Below are 19,769 nucleotides of genomic sequence, written 5' to 3' on the forward strand. Positions count from 1 at the left end.
TTTATGGTTTGTCGTAATGGTGCTTGACTGCCGCGTGCTTATTTAAATTTTGATATATTTGAACATGCCACGGTACGAACGGTTGACTTATTTTTGCCCATATATTCCTCTAAAAACTGACACTGAGTTGATTGAGCTTTTAAAAATTTAAATTTGGCGTGTTTACCAAGCGGCGTTCTACTCTTCCAGAGGTTGTGCACGAGGGAAGGGTCTCCGCGGCGCCACTCCCTGAAGGCACCCCTGCTGCGCTTGATGACCTGGCCTCCTCCAGGGGGCGATTGTTGAACCGCTGGGAAGGCCGGCGGGGCTCCTTGGGTTGCTCCTGAGGAACCCTGTTGCGTTGGGTATTGCTGCTGCTGGTTTTGGCACAGGAACCCTAGAAATTAAAATTTGTTTCAGCAGCCAGCTGAAGTTCACATCGGTCCGGGCACAATAATTATGTTAATTAGTTTTAGCGGCAAGGGAATTTGTGGAAAATGGGAAAATACAATAATTCAATTTAAATTAAAATTTCATTTGAGGAGAAGATAGGGTGGTGAAAATTTGATTTTCAAGTAATTAAGTGGCTTTTAATAAAGAATCCAAACTAATTACAGATTTTAACTCGCATCAAGGAAATAAAAAACTTCTACGAGAAAATATTTAAATCAATAATTATAATATGAAAAGCAGACTAGGTCTTAACGAAATATAATTTGAGATAAACCTATTTCTCTTAAATAATCTGCTCCTCTTGCAATCTGATTTTTAAAATTAAAAAGCGAGTGTATGATCTTCGGTGGCGGCGCTTTATATGCCTCTGTTCGAAACTGTTCACTTCCACTTTGCCTCTATGTGTAAGCGAACACAGTTCCAAACAGAGACAAACGCTTCAATGAGGAGAGAAGCAAACGCTTTTAAACCTCAAGTGGCCCGCTTCCAACCAGAAGTCGTGAAGCGAATCCGCTTCAAACCCCAATATTTCGCTTTCTCGGCACTTTTGGGAACGTTTTGTTTCCGTTGGTAACGAATTTATCTCAATTGGATTTTTAATGGATAAATTAAATGGAAAAAATTAAAAGTTTTTGAAATTACACAATTGGCGGAATTTCAGCTTGGAGTTGTAACGCAATGAGGGTGGGTGGCAAGGTATCACTAAGTGACTTGTCCAGCATCTTTTCTCAGCAAATGAGTCCAGTCAATTGTTTTTAACTTCTTGGTGATTCAGAATAACATTCCGCAGTTTACTGTTTTGCAGGAAAACTACTGCTGATAAAGTCTCAGTGCTGCATATAGCGCAAAAACGTGAACATTCTCTTTAAAGTTTGTAACTTTTGCTGTACTTCCTTTTTTTTGTCAAATTAACTATTTCATTCTTTATGTCCAGGATTTGTCTCATTTGAGTTTTTCTCATTAAGTTTTATTCGTGGCGAAAATACTTGCCGGTTGAAAGTATTAAGTGGACCATTTATCTCTGGCCAATTTTGCTAATTTGCCAATTCCCGAGAGTGTTTGTTGCGAAAAGTCAGCTGGAGTATCGCTGCAATTTGCCGCAAGTTTGGGCAACGTTTGCGTGAACAATGTCGTGCAGAGAAGGAGCAGAAAGTGAGACCGGCGCGCAGATGAGTTCATAAAAGTTGAAAAGTTGGCCGGCGCGCGCGGAGAGCTTGATACGTGTGCGGCCTACTTATTATCGCCGCGTGTCCACGCTCGCCGGCCGCATCACGAATTCATTAAAAACGCGCGTGCGGCTACTTTTTCAAATTAGCCCCTTTTTACGGGGGCGCTGCTCGATTGAGCGAACAAACAGAGGCTTCAGCTGCGTCCCCGTTTTCGCCAGCGAGCGCGCGCTAATGTTTTCATTTTCCACGACTTCATTAAAATAACATGCAGCTGCGTGTCGTGTGTTGCAAAAACGCGCTATTTTGCGGCGCGCGGACATTTTTTAATTCTACAATGCTATAAAAACTTTTGCCAAGAGTCGAGATGCGACTTTACGCAGCAGAACTTTGAGAGAACCTCACAACATTCTCAGATTTCAAAGTTAGCCAGAGCTTTGTGCCACTCTATTATATAAACAGAATTAAGCAGAACAAGCAGAATATAAAAAAGCAAGCGGACACTGGCTTGACGTCATGCTAATTATAAATAAAACAGAAAACAATCCGTGGTTGCGTTAGACTGCACTACAAAAATGCTAAAAACATTTTGAGAAGCATCTAAGAACTGACTGGAAAAAACGTTTCTCCTTATTCTTTATTTGATAGCAATTTAATTGTTATAAATGGTATTTACCCAACAAGCATTCCATGGTTACCAATTTCTTTTTGTTCAAACGTTTATTTACAACTCGAATCATTACCAATTTGAGTATGCAAATTTTGTAATAGTAACAATATCAGCGGCAACATTTAAGAAGATACGCAAGATTTATGTATGTCTTTTGTAAATTTTACACCACCGTTAATGTTGTTACTTAGTAAATTTCTATTCCATAAATGGTGTTCTTATGAAGTTTTGCAAATTTTCTCTCAAAAGAGTGAACCGAACTGAAGTGAAACAAAAACTGAACTAGTGTACATATAAAAACGAGTTCATATTGAGTTTTATAATTTGTGCGTGTTGCAGTCTTGCCAAATAACCTCTGATGATTAGAGTGGACATCCGTGTTTAAGAACTGAAAGCCGAAGCTTGCATGTTTTAATTTGAACTCCCATGACACATTATTAAAAAAATACATATGTCCTGCCACGACAATGCATGATGCTGATTTGTTTGGCACGTTGGAGACGCATCGAATGTGACACTTCTGCATGCCTCATTATTTGTCTGTGTACCAATGCTCCCAAAACGTGCTAATACCGTTTGTAGACCAATGTAAGTGTCACCGGATTTGAGCGTGAACGAGAACTGTATTGCATGCAACCAAACTTAATCAGACTTTTTTCTGAACAAACTAAATCAACTGATTTTTGTCTCTTAATTTTTGTTAGTTTCTTTTGGATTTGGGGATGTTTTGTAGTAGTTACCAGTCTAGTCCGTGAAAAATCTAGAGTTTCAAATGTAATATTAATATGTGCATTTATTTACGACAAACCCCGTTTTTTCATTCTATAGAATTTGTTGCATACGCATTTTCCACTTTCACGTTTGAAATATTCACCGGTGGGCTGAGGAAAAAGTGCAATATTTCCCGTTTTTACAGCTTGTTGGTGGCCATAAGGGAGGTGTACCTTGCGGTCGCACCTGTCCGGCGCGCAACTTAATTCATGGCGGCTATAAATTTGCTTATCTGCTCCGCCCTGCGACTGGCCGACCGTTTGGTAGTGCTGCATTCAATAAATGTTCAATATAAAGCTTAATTGTCGCGCCGCGCGCCGGTCGGAAACAATGTGGTGGCGGGCGCCGACGCCTCTTTTACCGCAAAATGCTCTTTCTGCACAGCCACTCTCACTACACGCTAAATGTACCAATTTACTCCCCATTCAAGGCCAAATTACATATTACTTTCCAAGCGCGTTGTTTGCCCTACTCTGCCCTACTCCTCATGGGAAAACTATAATGTTCTGCTAACTATGTTGAAACGCAAGCCTAACATTTGAACCAAAATTATTCAATTTTATTCTTTTTCAATTTCATTTCAAATTAGAGCTTTTCTGGCCAACAGTTATGAACATTTTGCCCTTTTACTAAAGAAAGTAGTTTATTGAGTTAATTAATTATTTGTGAAATTAAGCAACAGTTTATCTTCACGATGTGCAATAATGAAATCAGGACCAAGGAACAGTTTATTTTCAGATTTTGCAAAATTACTCGAAAGATTAAACGGGGTTTCACTTGATTTCGATCCGTCTCGTCACGGTCTATCCAATGATGTGCGAATTATGAGAAACATTTCCCTTGTGGCAAAATTAATCGTGATTTTAAAATATCGAGAGAATTGATGCTCACCGCCGCTTGATTAGCATGCAAACAAATAAGCTGATTTTCTCAAATATTTAAACGACAACCTGGGAAAGTTTAAGATTTACCCTAATTTTTAGATAGTACGTATTTCAAGTGTAGGTAATAAGGATTTTCACAAATGTTCTGTAAAGCTATACTTCAAATGATCCTGCTGCGCATTGGTGGGAAAGCATCTCGTTTAAGTAAAAAAAGTTCAAAACCACAGCAAATGATTTTCTGACGTTTCCTCTATCAGATTTCAATTTCCTGGTGTCTCGAGAGCGCTGCGTTCTTTCTTCCGGTTGTAACGAACATGTTTTGAGCTTTTTGATCCACAAATTACTCGTCTGTTTGAATAATTTGCGTGTCAATTTCGTCAAATGCCAATCAATCAATACAATGTTACACGCGGTTTCAGCAAAAATTAAATGAAATATGTTGGGCTTGGTAATTTGTAAAAGCCAGCCTGTAAAATCTTTTCCTTGCGGTACGAATTTGCCTGAATTTCTGTGTTGAGTTAAACCACAAAGCTAGCACAAAGTCAATCCCAAGCAAAACAAACAATGAGAAAATAGAATAATTTTGAAATCTGCCAAATCAGAAAAATAAACACGCAGGAATATTTACCATCATTATTCAACCCACACAAAGTTGAGCCATTTGTAAACTTCCCTCCTTCTTTATAATTTCAACAGATCCAAATGTTACACAATTCATTATTCAAGGGAGGTATGTTTTAAATGATGAAATGTACGGCATCGAGAATAAAATGCACGGTACTGTGAAGGCTTTGAATTTAAATTTCAATTCGCAGTCTCTCTCTCTATGAGGCTTCGTGCTTTGTCTTGTATTGTGTTAAAGCGCACTCAAACTGAAACAATAATGTGTCTGCCGTAATAAGTAACCGCATTCCATATTTATGGCGGATGCAGCGCGCTGGTTCGTCTAGCTGCACGAGAGTTGCACCACTTGCTTATTTATATGTACGTGTTATGGCAAGCAACACGTGTGCGCGGAGTAATTTGTCAAACGGGCGAGCTCGCTTGAATTATTTGCACCCGGATATTTTATGCTCCAATGCGCTTCCTCTCAGAGAAAAAAGCGAAAACCCTGTACAAGTGCAATACCATTTCGCTCTAAATCCCACACACTTACACAAATTTTAAAGCTACTAGTTGTTGAAAGATTTTCCAAAAGGGGTCTGCGAAAATGATTTCTGAAATTTTAATCCGAAAATTGTCTATATTAAGCATAATTCTCAGAGCTATCCAAAATATTTTCTATGTTACCACTCATCATGCCTTATTTCGAAAATTAAAACAGTTTATTTGCAAATTAAATGTAAAAGAATAAAAAATTCCAGCGATATGTTATTGTGAGGAAAATGTTTAAATTCACTCCTTTCATCGCGTCTCTTCTTTGCTGACATTAACAACACTTGACTTCATTTATCACATTGTCCTCACAGCTATAAAATTGTTCACTTATTTCAAGGGGTTTGAAATATAGCAGTTTGGGTGGGAAAGCACCCCCTTAACCTTCAGCTTGTCAGAGCAGGTCTAGATGAGTCCTACCGTGGATAGTTTTTAAAATTCTGATGGTTAGAACTAGATATTTGGAGTTGACATAATAATGCAAAATAGAAAAAAGTAAAAAATCATATTTTTTCCAGTTTTTAAATGGACTGACACGAAAAAAAAGCTCTCAAATGTAATGGGACAACTCAAAGGCACGTTATCGATGTGTCAAAAGACTAAGCTTATTTTCAAAACAGTAATTAAAAAACAAAAATAACAGAAGCGACCTTTGAACTTGACCTAGGACATCAAAATAAGTGTTATATCAATCGGGCTCATTGAGAGGAATCAAAATCATACCTTATTTTTGAAATTGCACTACAGGGAGATGAGATACTGAGGTCTAAATATTTTCCCCAAAAAAATAATATTTTGTCGAAATAAATTTACTATGCAATCTGCTAGTAAAGACTGATTTCTGGGGTAAATTTTGTTGAGTTTGCTTGACCTCATGCCATTTCCCCCCTCTAACTCATGACATTTCAGCTCATTTGAAATTGTTTCATACTTAAATTAGTTTAATTCAAATAATCTCAAGTTTCCAAATCGTCGGGAGCCCGTTTTCCTGAACCGCAGATGTTTCTTCATCTCAATCTCAAGCACAGAGAAAGTGTGGCCTTGTTTTGTGCGAAAACAATCACGTATATCCCTTATTTCTCTATTAAGACGGCTCGAGAACGACAGAAGGGTGAATCAGTAGGTTGTGAGTCTAGCCGATCAGTCTTGATTAAGAGGTAGTTCAACGGCTGGGTTGCGTTGCGTGTGCGGCTGCCTGGCGCGAATCTATTAAGCTGCTGCCGGCAGAGGTCAAGGCCTCGCTCGAGCACACGGCTACGCTACGCAGCCCGCTTGCTTTATTCACCTCGAGAGACGGCTAAATATTTGACTGAGCGCGCCGTGTGTTGCTTCTTTCGCAGCGCACGATTAAAATTCATGACGCGATGAGCAGGTGCAATCGAGCGCACGCTATACCATGCAACCGGTTGGCGTCTACTGCTCGACCGGTTGCATTCTCTGCCCCTTAATTATGAATGCCGAGTAGCTGTGAAGACGGCTGTTACGGCCAAGGCCGACCTCATTCCGAAAAAAGAGCTATCGGACGGATCCTAAAATAGAAAAACAAGCTGCTCTGGCATGTCAATGCGAGTTAAATATTTAATTTTTAATTCACTGTAAATTAAATAAAAAGAGCTGAAAATGTATCCCAATTTTCAGCATTATTCGGCCGAAAAATAACATCCTATTCTTTTTTAAACAACTTCGCATGGGATGGGTTTCAGTCTTTGTTTTCGCATGGGAAGGAAATCTAACCCTCGTCATGAACACCAATTTTAAAAATCGGTGTTTACGCCCATGCAGAGAATTTTTGTTATTTAACTCACCATTAAGAGAAAGCAAAATGAAGAGCAGCATTTGGCTCCAGGAGCAGCGACAGCTCTTCCAGTGCAGCATTGTAACCCGCCCCGGCGAAAACTGTAAACAGAATAAATTATTAGCGCGTCATTGCCAGTACAGTGTCTCGTCTGCTTCTGCGAGAGAAAACATTAATCTCTCTGCCTGTGCTCGGCTCGTTCTCTGGCTCAGTGTACGTGCTTAAAAATATTGCGGTGCTCATTTTAAAAACAGGCAAAAATTTTGGCACTCAAACAGTCCCTCCGTCAAAAGTGAAAAAGGAAAAATAGACTGCGGTTCAACAGCACGAGAAAGCTACGTTTGAAAGATTTTACAGCAGATTAAGAGGAAGGAAACGTCTGAAAGAACAATTCTTATCTCCTTTAAAAGTCGTAAAAATTAATAATTATAATTTTAAACTAATGCAGAATTAATTGCCAACTAAAAATATCTTGGAAAAAATGTAGAATGCGAGAAAAATTAGACCATTGAATCCATCTGGGCAGATTTTAATGTTAATCATTTTTAAAATATTTAGAAATGAGGCACTATACAAATTCATGTGTCCTACAAAAAAAGCTGTTCCAAAATTTATATCGTGCATGATCTTCGCTCCAAATTTTCACTTACATACACAGAAGATTGAGAAAAATGTGCTGGGATAACCAGCAATATTTTGAAATGTCCCTTCTAGAGTGTAGCTAAATTCTGGCAACCCTGCAAAAAAGTTGACCAGAGATGAGAAAAAGACCTTTTCTCATTAACGTACATGAATGTGTTCTTAAGACGCCTTCCATGTCTTCCCCTTTTAATTTACATAAACTAATTGCATAATTCAAGTGCTTTGAACGTACTGGGGTAAAAATGTCGTAAAATTATTTTAAATGTCTCTTCAGCACCTCCGTGATTGAAAAAAATGTTTGAATTGTTTGTCGTGAGCATTCCACTATTGAAAAAAATCCTTTTTGCACAGGCAACTCTTAATAAACCAATTCCACGTGAGCCCAATCAAGGTTCCCACACAATAAAATTTAAAAAAAAAGTCAAGCAACTATATGAGGGTTTAAAAATATCACGGCAATATGCCATTTTCATAATTTCAGATATTTTTCTTAAAAAAAACCCTTTTACTCTCGCAGGAAACTGCAAGAAATCGATTGTTTCTCATGAGAATATTCGGCCAAAGATGCCGTCGTGCTGCTCTTTTCCATATCTTTGCCACTCTCGCAAAGCCTCGGGACTAAGCTCTATCTTGTCGGAGGGTTATGCAAAATGAGGCAAAGATTTATCGAGTGACTCTCAGTCAGCAGCGGAGTGACTGCGACAGCCGCACACGCATGAAATATAGCGAGCGAACCGGAGTGAACACGCGGCCCTTTTGAATATATCAAATAATATGTGCGCAGCGTGGACTACTCTTCTGTGTTTTCCGATATTGTTTATTGCGTTCGCCAGGCTGACAGTGAGATGGAGAGCAGTGTTATTGTTTCGACGAAAACAAAAGACGCCCTTGAGAAAATGAATATTCGGACGGCAGATGGTGAAAAACGACTTATTCCGACTAAAATATTCAAAAGGATGCTTGTTTATTACTTTTTCAGCTTTTCCGTGGCCAATTTCCTTCACGAATACAAATGTTTTTAATGCGCTCGCACGTCGCAAGTTGAAACTCGCATGATTTATGGCTTTAATCTAAAGAAAGTAGCTCCGCTCGTAAAATATCACTTTCCACTGCTATAACCATGAGACAGAGAGTATATATTTGTTTGTTATTTCGGTGTTTAGTGCGAGAGTAAAATTACAAATGAGTTTTTTCATCCAGCCCGCAAAGATTTATTCGAATTAAACTGACACACAAACTAGAGAAGCTATTTTTATAATTTTTGGTTCTGCGTTTAAAGAAGTGATGGTTTAATTATTTTGTTGAAATTCAAATGCCACGCCCTGCAGTATGTACTAAATTTTTGTGAAAAAGAGCCATGATCTGGCCGAAAGTGGACAGCAGCTGCTCTCGGGCACGTCCAACTGACAGACGGCGCAGCACAACACACGGCACCGGGATTTTGTTCTCTCACGAAATCCATCGCGCCACTTGCAGCAAAGTACACATACACATATTATTGCATCGCAGCTACAAAATCGATGGCATACACGTGTCCTCTCGGCGCAAAACTGCTCTGAATGCAAAGTAATTGGAGTTTTTCGGTCGCTATAAAAGCGAATTGCTCCGACGATCGAGTCTCTGATTAAACCTCGGAGGCAGCAAGAAAGCACGTTCACAGATAAAACCGCTTTGCATGGATCCCGCTCGCTTCTGTTGTGCACAAAACTTGGCCATCAAGACGCCGCCGCGCATTGACATCAAAGCAGGGCATTCCCTCCGGCTTGTTGCAACTTTGCATTGCATCATCGACGGTGCTACCACCTGATGACACCGGCCAAATGGCTCCAGCACCAGCTGCCGCCGATGCGAGCTGCTCTATTTTTCCCATCAGCGTGCAATATCATTACGATTCAAAAGGCAGGAGTGATTCGAATGGATTAATGCATCGCGAGCCTAATGGGACGAATAAATAGCATGTGCACGAAGCTCAAATACATATAAATAATTACCTCGATTAAAAATTTAAATGGTGTCTCCGTTTAAAAATCATGCTTCAACTCTCTAGATATTTCTTAAATGCATCTAGAAGGTGATAATTAATAATCGATAAAAAGCATAGGATCATATTCTATTCGTAAATATTTTATTTTTAATTAATTATCGTAAACCTTTTTACCTTTTTTTACGCAATAATTTTGTCTACCGTTTATAAATCAGTTGATGCTTAATATCAAAGCTGCAATGAATCATGCTGAAGTTTCGCCATTCTTTTGACTTAAAGCTCACTTCAAGTTCATTTACGAGCCCAATGAAGAAACTTTCAAATAACTTGTGCTGCAAAGTCAAACAGACCGAGCCTTATTGCTGCACACGCTCGACTCTGCTGTATTATGCAGCCGACAAAGATGACATTTATATTCCCCCGATAAAATACATAAATATGCGAGAAAATTACTCCGCGTGCGGCTGTTTTACGATCCAAAATTTAATCTCGACCTTGATTTGCATTGCATACGCGAGATCCTCATCGCATATATCGAACCCTGAAAACCAGCCCCTTCTACATGCAGCACGAGGGAGTTCGTTTCTGTTTGATTTACCACACCAAAGATTTGTTTTTCGCGTTTACAACTTCTGTTTCAAATTAGCCTGAATGCTGGCTGCTGCTTGCTTACGCATTTGACAAATGCCCCAAAAGTTAACAGAAAAGTGTGTGTGTGTACGAGGGAAAACGATACCAAGTTGTGATTTTTTTTCTTTATTTCAAATCAGACTTTGTAACAAATATGCCCGTCTAGAAAACTTTCCCGCCCGCGCAAAGTCAACTTTTCTTCGTATTTTCCTTGTGTGAATTTAGTTGAGAAATAAATCTAAAATTACTCTAAACGTTTCAGGATCCAGTAAAAGATGTCACCATGATTTAATTATATGAATTTTGAATAAGATTATTCACAAAAATTTCTTGTTTAAACCTCTCAACTACAACTCTCGATCAAAAACTCTAAAAATGATTAAAAAAGAAAATCTTTGGTGGGCGGCGTATTATATCAGGGAACATCTTCTGCGCGGCGTTTCGCGCGAACTTGCACGCTGGCCCCTCGGGCCACATATCTTCAGCAGTAAAAATTCACTCGAGAAAATGAACACGGCGCGCACATTATGCTCAAATTTTACGATTTGCTGCAGCAGGTGAGCAGATTTGGCCTGCGAGACGCGGCGCCGTGACTCTGCGGCGCCGAGTGATTTTCTGTGTCAGCCCGGCGCCCCACGGGACTCCACGGCCGCTTATGAAAATGCTATTTTTGCAAATTTGTCAAGTAAAATCTTGAAAAGGGATTTTTCTCCATACCAATTATTGCAGGAAAGATCAATATGAAAAACCTTACGGCGTTTAAAGTGGATACGATTAAACTCTTTAAATGTTTTGATACGAATCAAAGCTGAAACATGAAAATATGTTAATATTTTCCAAACAGTTCTTCAAATCATGTGAAAATTACTTCAATACACAAACAAGTCTTTACTGCTTTATTAACTAACGTAAAGTTGATTTGGAACAAACAAATTTTTGCAAACTTAAACATCAACAAAGTGTATGTTTCTGAAAATACATGAATCAATGGCATAATCCGAACGAAGTAGGATGTCATTGAAGCAGTTAATGGTGTCTCTTTGGTTTATCTTATGCAAATTATCGGCGAGAGGCAGTTTCCTCAAGAAAATGGGATTATCATCAGGATCTAAAACTTCCACTTTAAACTCGACTCGACAACCTTCCGGCACAATGGCAAAAAGGTCTATGTGAGCCCAAGAGTTTTTCTCCAGCTTTTTGGGGAAGTTGATTTCACGCTTGTAGAGCGACCCATTAATGGAAACGGTGTATTGACCATTTAAGTTGTTATTGTAGCTCTTGTGTCCAGCTTCTTCTAGCCTAATGAGAATTGATTTATTTAGATTTACCATGTGACTCGGAAACTCTAATTTAATACATTGTTGATGTACACTCGCCAAAGTAGTCCTCTTCATATATGTCCAGTTTGCACAAGACATCAAAGCCTAAGATTTTAATGCATCTCTTAGCGATCAACGTAATTTTAAATATTATGAGACTCGTTATTTTTTCCCATTTTGCCTTTTTGAAAATAGTTCTGATGTCATCAATGTAACCGTCTCCAATCAGTGTCAAAATCTTTTTGTGCGGTCCCCTTTCAAATGGGATGGTGCAAATTATGGATTCATTAAGTTTGGGCTCCTCGTCAAACCGCAGCAGTGGATTTTTGAGTGCAGCAAGGTAAGTTTTTTCTTTTTCGGTGAGAAAAAGCACAAAATTTTGAAGGTCGCTAAACTTCAGTGCCAACAATCGAAGGCTTGGACAGAACCGTCGAAAAGTAGCTCTGTGCAACGCAAAATCATAAAATCATTATATTTCATCTTCGTATTTCCTGTAGAATATAATATATACCTTTCATCGTCTCTAGATTTTGCGTAATTAAGACAGGCCTTTACAAGCTCTAACTCGCAATCAATGTTCATTTGATCCAAAGTCAAGAACATCTCAATAGCTTCCTCTCTGGCCTCGAGGAAGGTTTTGTGCTGGACACATTTCTCTGCCTCCAAACTCAGCAGCTGCATTTGCAGGTTTTTATTCTATGCATAAGTATTAAAAAGTCTTAACCTTCAAGCAAGACGAGGTGATGGCGTTGATCAAAAGGTTCTCGCTCAAGACTGCCCACACGTTTTCCACAGACAAAAACCTCTCCTCAAGTAGTTTGGAGCACAGAGCACTAAGATCCTCAATCATATATTCATCAGAGGCTGCAGCCAACTTCAGACATAAATCTAAACTGTCTACCTCAGTCACCAGTTGTCCACAGAGATGGGCAAACCTTCAAATTTTGAGTAGCAAAAATTATGAAAAGCTAATTCACTATAGTTGCTAAAATCCTTTAGTGTTCAAAGCCACCAACTGATGGCGTCAGCGGCTACTTAGATTTTATTGCACTCTTCCGTTGTGATTTTACACTCAATCCTGCTAATGTGCATTCTGATCTTAAAATAATTCATTTTGATGTGTCGGAAACCAAAATCAGTCCAGCTAATCACCGTAGAAACGTCGGGAAAGATTTTTTTATTTCAAAAAGTTGTTTTCCCCGTTTCTTGGCTGAACCGAAATTGGCTTTCAGCTCACCAAAAGAAATCATTTTAAGGACTGAGTGCATAGCAGCAGAATTTAGTCAAAAATCGCAGCGGAATAAGTGCTTTAAAATCGTAGCTCTCTGTTGGCGACTTCGAACACTAAAGGCTTTCGTTAAATTGAATAGTCATATCGTATAAGATTCTCACTCAGCAACTAATTTGAAGACCTGAGGCTCGATGTTCTTGAGTTTGAAATATTCACAGGGGCCGTAAAGTCCATTCAGCCTTTCTTTGAAAAACAAACTGCTCACGACCTTCAAGTCGGACTTGCATGCGTTGACCTCCTGGGGTAATTTGTTTACTATGCTGTACAATGGGTCGTGAAATTTAAAAGAGAAACCTGGACGTTTTGGTCGTCACCAACGAGAAATATGCAATCGGTCTGCAGTGCACCTCCCTCCAGGGCCCTCAATTTCTTGATGGCGACTGTTAACTTAGCACCGCTCATTTTCTGATGATTACTCTTTCATACAAAACTAATTTTACGTAAACACCAAACACAAGAGCTATCAAATAATCTCTGTCGCTGCAACGATAGTATGAAAAGACGATAAGACTATCTCCTTATCCTTAAAATTAGCTGCGAGTTGAAGGCGGGAGGTGGAGCAGAATTCAAAGTCCCCAAATTGTCTGAGTAAAAAGAATCTTGTGTATATATGAGATCAGAATCTCGAGCAGGTCTTTTTATTCAATTTTTTATGTATCAACTAATAATAATAGAGTTATTGCGCAAAATTAGGGGTCGATTTAAACAGGGGACAGGAATAGCTGCTGCCCAAAGACGCCTCAAAATTGATTACATACCGATCTTTTTGCGTTCCATCGCCGCATAAAAGTATCATTTTACAGATAGTTTTATACATGGCGGCAGAAAATTCTCTGATCAATCAGCCAGCAAGTTTTGCTTCCGCAAATATTCCAAAATCTCCGATTAGACTCAACTTACATGCACTGTGATGGCCGGCGTATACTATGCCGGAACTGCCTCTACAAAAAAAATATGCAATGGTATTGACAGCAAAAGTTTACGAATATGACTCCGCGAAAGTTAGACCACTTGCGTAGCCCTCGCTTAATTTAATCGTCGATTTCGACTTTTCTCTTTGGTTTTCTCTTGAAGTGTAATAAGTATTTGATGAAAAAGTCGGGCTGTTTTTTCATGTTCGCATAGAGAGCAAAATTTTACCCAGAACTGCAGAGAGCAAGGTCCAATAGCGCAACTAGTTCTGATGGCAAAGAGTGTGACGGACTTTCCACCGGAAAATGAACCCGCGCGTGCTTTGAAAATCGAGAAACAAAAAGCCTTTTGCTCTTTTGCACTCGCTTGTTTGACAAAGGACTCAACTCGCGAATATTTCAACGGCACGCTGGACCTAACGATCCAAAAATGAGTGTTTAAATCTACCTCGGTAAAATATAAAATTGGATTGAACAATGGTGTTTTTGTGGCAAAATAAATATTCACGTACGTAATTGTAATATAATATAAGAGAAATAAAATAATTAATGTTAAATAATAGATTTATTACATTAATCAGCATCTGCACTTCTGGAAGTGTGTTTTGATCAATTTAGTTGCCATTAGATCATAGAAAGTGAGCACCGGAATTAGACGATGGTGTTTGTTTCACCCTTCACGAGAGGGTTGCGTGAAAACCAACACTTGCCAAAACGAACGGTTTCTTGATAAATATCTTATCAGGGTTAGCGTGCCGCTGCCTAATCCTTCTCGCTAGAAATATCCCACCACCGACGGTTTCGCACCCAATCTCGCGCTCCCTTCACGATTCCTGCGAAATCAAACGTTATACATCACTTCCAAATGCAGAAAGAATAGAATGAGAAATGCCTTCGTATCATTTGAGCAGACAAATGGTTTATTTTGGGGGCGCCTAGTAGATTTTTTGGTAATATGAAAATCATCTCGGACTTGCTGTATATGTATTTCAGAGTTGGAAATTTAGTGGGAATAAAGCTGCTTTTACCGCGAGACAGAGCAAATGAAAACTTTTTCTTCCAGCTGGAAAATCGTGAGTTTATTGCAAACTTTTTAAGTCTATTATGCGAGACAGGGAGCAAATGAATATTTGAATAATTCCCTCCTTTTTATATTTTAGTGGTTTATGGGTTTAAGAAAAATTTGCAATAGCATATAGAGCTTAAGGTAAATTTGTCAATTTTTAAGTAAAACAAATCTATAATTCGTTCCTCAGAAACCATGATCATCAATGCAAAATGCCCGGTTTTAATTTGACACTTTCCACTCCCTCTAAATAAGAACTCGCTGACAATAAGATAACTCATTCTGCCTTGAAATGAAGCTACGCACCCAAGAGAGTGAATTAGCTTTGAAAATTTAATTAAACTGCGGACCAAACTTGACAAAGAGCAGGCATTTTCAGCTGCACGCGAATTCGGTATCATTGCAAACTCATTAGTCGCTGTTGCGATTAACATGTCGGCGCATAGGAGATGTTCGAATAATCCGCTCGACGGCGTGCGGATTTGCATATCAATGGTCGTTACATGCAATGTTTTACTCGCGACGATGACAATCTGCACCTTTCCGAGCGGACGCAAACTTTTCACTCCCCTCTCTTACTCTGCCACTGTCGCCCGCTGGCATTTCTATTCAAATTTCCCCAAAGCTTTCATCTCTTTTCTCTCGCGCCGACCAAATTACAAACCGACGACCTAGCCAGGCCGAAATGAAATGAACACTATTTTGCAGGCCTCCGGGGGCGCATATCAAAAGCTCTCCGCGTCTGGAAAGCCAGCTCCAGGCATATTTCTCCTGCTGCCGTGACGCACAATGCTCCCTCTCGCGTAAGCGAGTCAATTAGCTTTCCATCTCATCCAAATTTGCAGCAAAGTGACGGATGCCTGTTGGAATTCTGATGCATAAGCCGCTGCAAATATTCATCTTCCCGCAGCAGAGCGGAGCGGAAAAAGACTCCGAAACGCGGTTTTGACGACTGCGCGGGTGGGAAGAAAGAAAATTGCTTTCGAGAAAAGTGAAACTTATTTTGTGAAATAATGTTTCACAAAACAACGCTGTAATGAGAATTCTCAGAATGATATAAACTCCTAAAGTAGCTTATTGAAATATCCAAACAAGATTAAATAAAATTTGGATCTCAGTATTTGCATAAAAATGGAGCGGTATGTTCATGAGTTGTGAATCAAAACTGTTTGACACTGAGTTTAAATTGGCGCTAGTACCTTATCTCTCTGTTTGAGGCTTGGTTTAAATTTTTTTTGCAGAGGGATGTCTATGAACATCAAAAAGAGCTTCGTTAAAAAAATAAATCAAGTGCCTGCTTTTGACGTGATGTGTAAAATGGTCGAATCAAAGGCTGTCGAATTTGTCGCATCTGGCAAAATTTGACAAACAGCAGCAAAAATTTTGCTCTTGATTGCGCTTGACGTACGCTTCTCCCATTTATCACTAAAAACTACGATTCGTTTGAAACGTATCGACTGTCTTTTTATTTAGTAATGTTTAGCGCTAAACTGAATTATTAAAATGATCACTGAAAGCTAAACTGCAGCTTCCCAGGCAATTTTTTACTATTAGAAATACATTAAGCTGTAACTTTTGGACAAATGCACGCGTAGAAAGATTTAAACCGATGTTTTCTAACAAAATATACAAAATTTGCATACTTCCCATGGTCAAAATCCGGAGAGAATAACACACACGAAACGAGTTATAATTTATTCTTGTGCGTTGGAAGCAAAGTTAATCACCGTTTCTGCAGGAAAGAATAAAATTAGCATAAAATTAGGAGCGGGACGAGCGCTGGCGCCTTTGACCTTTTGTGCTAAGGCACACACCACATAGTAAAATACTCTAATCCCCTGATGTTTACGTATCGGAAAAGCAGCAGGAGCAAACTGCTCTGCGAATATTGGATAAAACGCCGCCGAGCCACCCTACGCAGCAGGCATAAATAAATTGTTTCTGCATGTTCCTACATTTTTCACTGGATTTCTTTTTCTTTTCTAGCTCAAAGGAGCTCGTGAGCAAAGCTGCGGACCTGCTGGGGCTTCGGCAGAAAAGGACACAGGCAAAAAGTTTAATTACGAACAAAACGCCCAAGAGAAATTACTTTGCTTGCGCGCGCTCTGTTTAATGCGTTTCTCTTGCTTTTCTTCTCTAGTTTGAGTTTGCTTACAAGCCTTAACTTTGCTTACTCATTCAATCTGAGCGCACCAACATTAGATTCTCAGTGGATGTTGAATCAAGATCCAAGTAACTATGGTTTAATCGAAAGAATTAGGTTTTTGACGACTTCTTTTGCTTGAAAATACTCAGCTAAAATGTTCGGCGAGTTACTAAAAAGCAGGTATTTCAAAGATAGCTTGAGCGACCGAAGTTCGCAGAATATAGGGGCCGTTTTAATTACGAGATATAACTTTTCGTGTGTGATAGTGATGATCCTATCCTAAATAAACAATTTTTTAGTCACTTTGTTTATCTTTTAATTTTTCCAGTAAAAAACAAACATTAAGGAGTCCTGAATTAATCTGAATTAATTTATTTCAACAAAATTAATTATAAGCGAACAAATTTTGGAGAGAAAACAGTCCATGTTATTGATCGCAGCCTGAAGATGGTCGGACGAGGAGCATTTAGCGACCAAACATTTCCTCATGCGTGCAACTCCTTTGGGAAATAATTTCAAACATCAATTTAGGGCAAAGCAACCGTTTGCTGCGCGCTTGCGTCGAATTCAGCCTCAAAATAAACAAATCAAGACGAGAAAAACTAACTTTGCATTCGTCAGTTCGGAGGCAAAACGAGTGTGAAATTCGTTCTCATCTGTCGAGAGCTGCTGGAAATAAAAAATAAAAGCAGCGATAATAGTTTTCAACAGCATGCACGGTTGCGAGAAAACGGCTTCAGGCGCTTCTTTTGGCAAATAGCAGGTCGAAAGTACCCTTTTGCCACACTCGTTGAGCCGAAATTCCTGATAGGCAAAAGTTTTTTCATTTCAGCCTCGTCATCAAGTTAAAAAACCATCTGTTTATGAATAATAAATTTGAAGCACTAGCGGAGAAAACTTCATTACTATAGTAATGTTAGAAGAGCCACAATAAAGATCACTTTGAATAAATTTTCAGCTTTCTCAATATTTACAGCTCTAGACTAATGACTGTTTGGAAAGTTGTTTAGTTCTTATAACCATACAATGCAGTTGACATTTCGATCTAGTTTTAGACTTAAACGCAGTTGCGGTTTCTCGGTCTTGTCTGACCACAATAAGGGTTTCCTCTCCATCTTTCAGGATTAATGTCAAAAACATAAACTCCTCAAAATTCAGAACAAATTCATTCCAGTGTGTAGCTTTTGATAAAAGACGAAATGACGTGCTATGAGCGAAGCTGACTAGGTGAGGGAAAGCACGTAAATGTTTGTAGCTCTGAGTAATTAGCGTCCTCTCTTGCTTAGCTGCCGTGCAGTGCGTAAGTACTCGCGTTACGGCCCTCGAAACGCCAAGAAGCGCGCACATAGGAGTTCAGTATTAAGAGCAGAGTCGTGTATTAACAGCATTGCGAGCCAACGCAGCAGGAAACTGCGGCTAATGCCATGCACGGCGGCATCTCATGTGCACCAACGTGTATAATATAAATATTCAACCCTAGACGTTGAATTTAATATTTCACCTTTTCGCCGTCGCATTCCAAGAAAGCATCGCTTGTAAAATAGGCACTCTACAACGTCTAGTTTTGCAGACTCTTTCTTCATCGTCCGTTAAACAAGCTGCAAATTAAAGTGGATTTTTCAGAGCCCATTTTCGTGAGCACAAAAGAATAATGGCGTCGCTGGCGGCCTTTAATCTCGCGGCACAATAGCAAGAGGGCAAAAAACCCGGAGAAAAGTGATTAAGCGTCTTGTTCTAATATGCAGCAAAGTGCATCGCGGCGCAGGTACGTTTTTGCCCGTCCGAATGGGCTGCTTGACATTTCATTATATACACTGAGCATGTTGCATTAGAATCGCTCCTTGCTGCTCTGCATGTGTGCATGCATGCCTTATTATTGCGAAAAGAATTGCTCACTGCGCCACATTTCCTCATTAGCACAAGGAAAACGTATACGAATATGCATGTGCATGCACATTCCATTCCATGCTAATGAGACGCGGATATTAATTTATGGGAAAACGAGAAAAGGCATATCTCATTAACACGGACAGAATGAAATCCTTGCCTCGTGTTTATTTAGGCTAGGAAATGGGAAAAGTATGATTTCATGTGCAAATTTTTCTTTCTAAAAACGTGCAAAATTTTGTCCCACTTTCCCCATATCTGCACGGAGATCCTATAAATTCTTCTGTGAGGGTTATATTTAATTTTATGGAAGAAAATTTGAAATATTTAATCAGAAGGGATCGTTGAAAAAAATCCGGGCATTTTTTCTTCGTTGCCAAAAGAGCGTCAATTACACAACTATGGTTTGCTAAGGAAGGTGAATTTTGTTTCAACAATGGAACTTTCCTCGAATGGCTTCTTCAATATGTATGTAATAAATTGAAAATGGCAACAACTGTTTGATTCAATATTCCTGGAAGTTGCAAAATCTTTCTGTAACGATTTACTCTTCCGAAAGCCTCATTTTAATAAATTGGCCTGATAAGGACGAAAACGACAAACAAACTCTATCCATCAAAGGGAACAACCATCTTTTATCTTTTGTTTGGAGCATTTTTCAAGGAGTATACGTTAAATTATCACAAAAATCCCCCGTTCCGTCTTTCTTGCCTGACATTTCTCGCGAGTGCCGTTTGTTAAAAAGGCAATCTCAACTGGGTCGCAAATTGGCTCCGAGCGCAAGTGCAATTTTTCCCGTTTTCGCGGCGCGCAAACGTTGGTCGGATGCAGTTGGACGAGAAAAGGGCCTCGCGCTGTTTACATTTCGCCCCAGTAATGGCTCTTTTGATGAAAAACACGTTCGCCAGTCAAGGTGGAGAAGGGTTTCGCTGTTTCCGTGTCTTCTCCTGTGAATTGCTGCACAAGGAAACTCGACTGAATTATTCAGCGGTAATTCAGAGCATTCGTTGCGCAAACAGA

General features: G+C 39.3%; 2 protein-coding genes across 2 annotated transcripts in view; both read right to left on the minus strand.

The window, feature by feature from the left end:
• The window catches only part of LOC135940448 (uncharacterized), a 33,348-nt gene that overhangs the window by 5,155 nt on the left and 8,424 nt on the right, over positions 1–19,769 (minus strand). The window contains exons 2-3 of the mRNA XM_065485320.1: positions 6,884–6,974; positions 167–376 (exon numbers count right to left, since the gene is read on the minus strand). Coding sequence (XP_065341392.1) covers positions 167–376; positions 6,884–6,953 — 280 coding nt within the window. The 5' untranslated portion in view covers positions 6,954–6,974. The remainder of the gene's footprint in view (positions 1–166; positions 377–6,883; positions 6,975–19,769) is intronic.
• On the minus strand, positions 10,277–13,179 carry LOC135939491 (uncharacterized). The gene is made up of 6 exons (XM_065483902.1): positions 13,034–13,179; positions 12,841–12,977; positions 12,173–12,383; positions 11,960–12,123; positions 11,487–11,891; positions 10,277–11,428 (listed from the first exon to the last, which is right to left on the minus strand). The coding sequence occupies exons 1-6, from the start codon at positions 13,139–13,141 to the stop codon at positions 11,074–11,076; spliced, it is 1,380 nt and encodes a 459-aa protein (XP_065339974.1). The 5' UTR covers positions 13,142–13,179; the 3' UTR covers positions 10,277–11,073.

The sequence above is a fragment of the Cloeon dipterum genome, chromosome 3 (genome assembly GCF_949628265.1).
Source record: "Cloeon dipterum chromosome 3, ieCloDipt1.1, whole genome shotgun sequence".
Lineage (NCBI taxonomy): Eukaryota > Metazoa > Arthropoda > Insecta > Ephemeroptera > Baetidae > Cloeon > Cloeon dipterum.

Bases quoted from the DNA above. Each gene is read 5' to 3' on its own strand.
- LOC135939491 (XM_065483902.1), bottom strand. From the start codon at position 13,141: ATGAGCGGTGCTAAGTTAACAGTCGCCATCAAGAAATTGAGGGCCCTG. The intron at 12,978-13,033 runs GTTTCTCTTTTA...AAATTACCCCAG, and splicing joins GTGACGACCAAAACGTCCAG to GAGGTCAACGCATGCAAGTC. The intron at 12,384-12,840 runs GTGAGAATCTTA...CAAAATTTGAAG, and splicing joins GTCTTCAAATTAGTTGCTGA to GTTTGCCCATCTCTGTGGAC.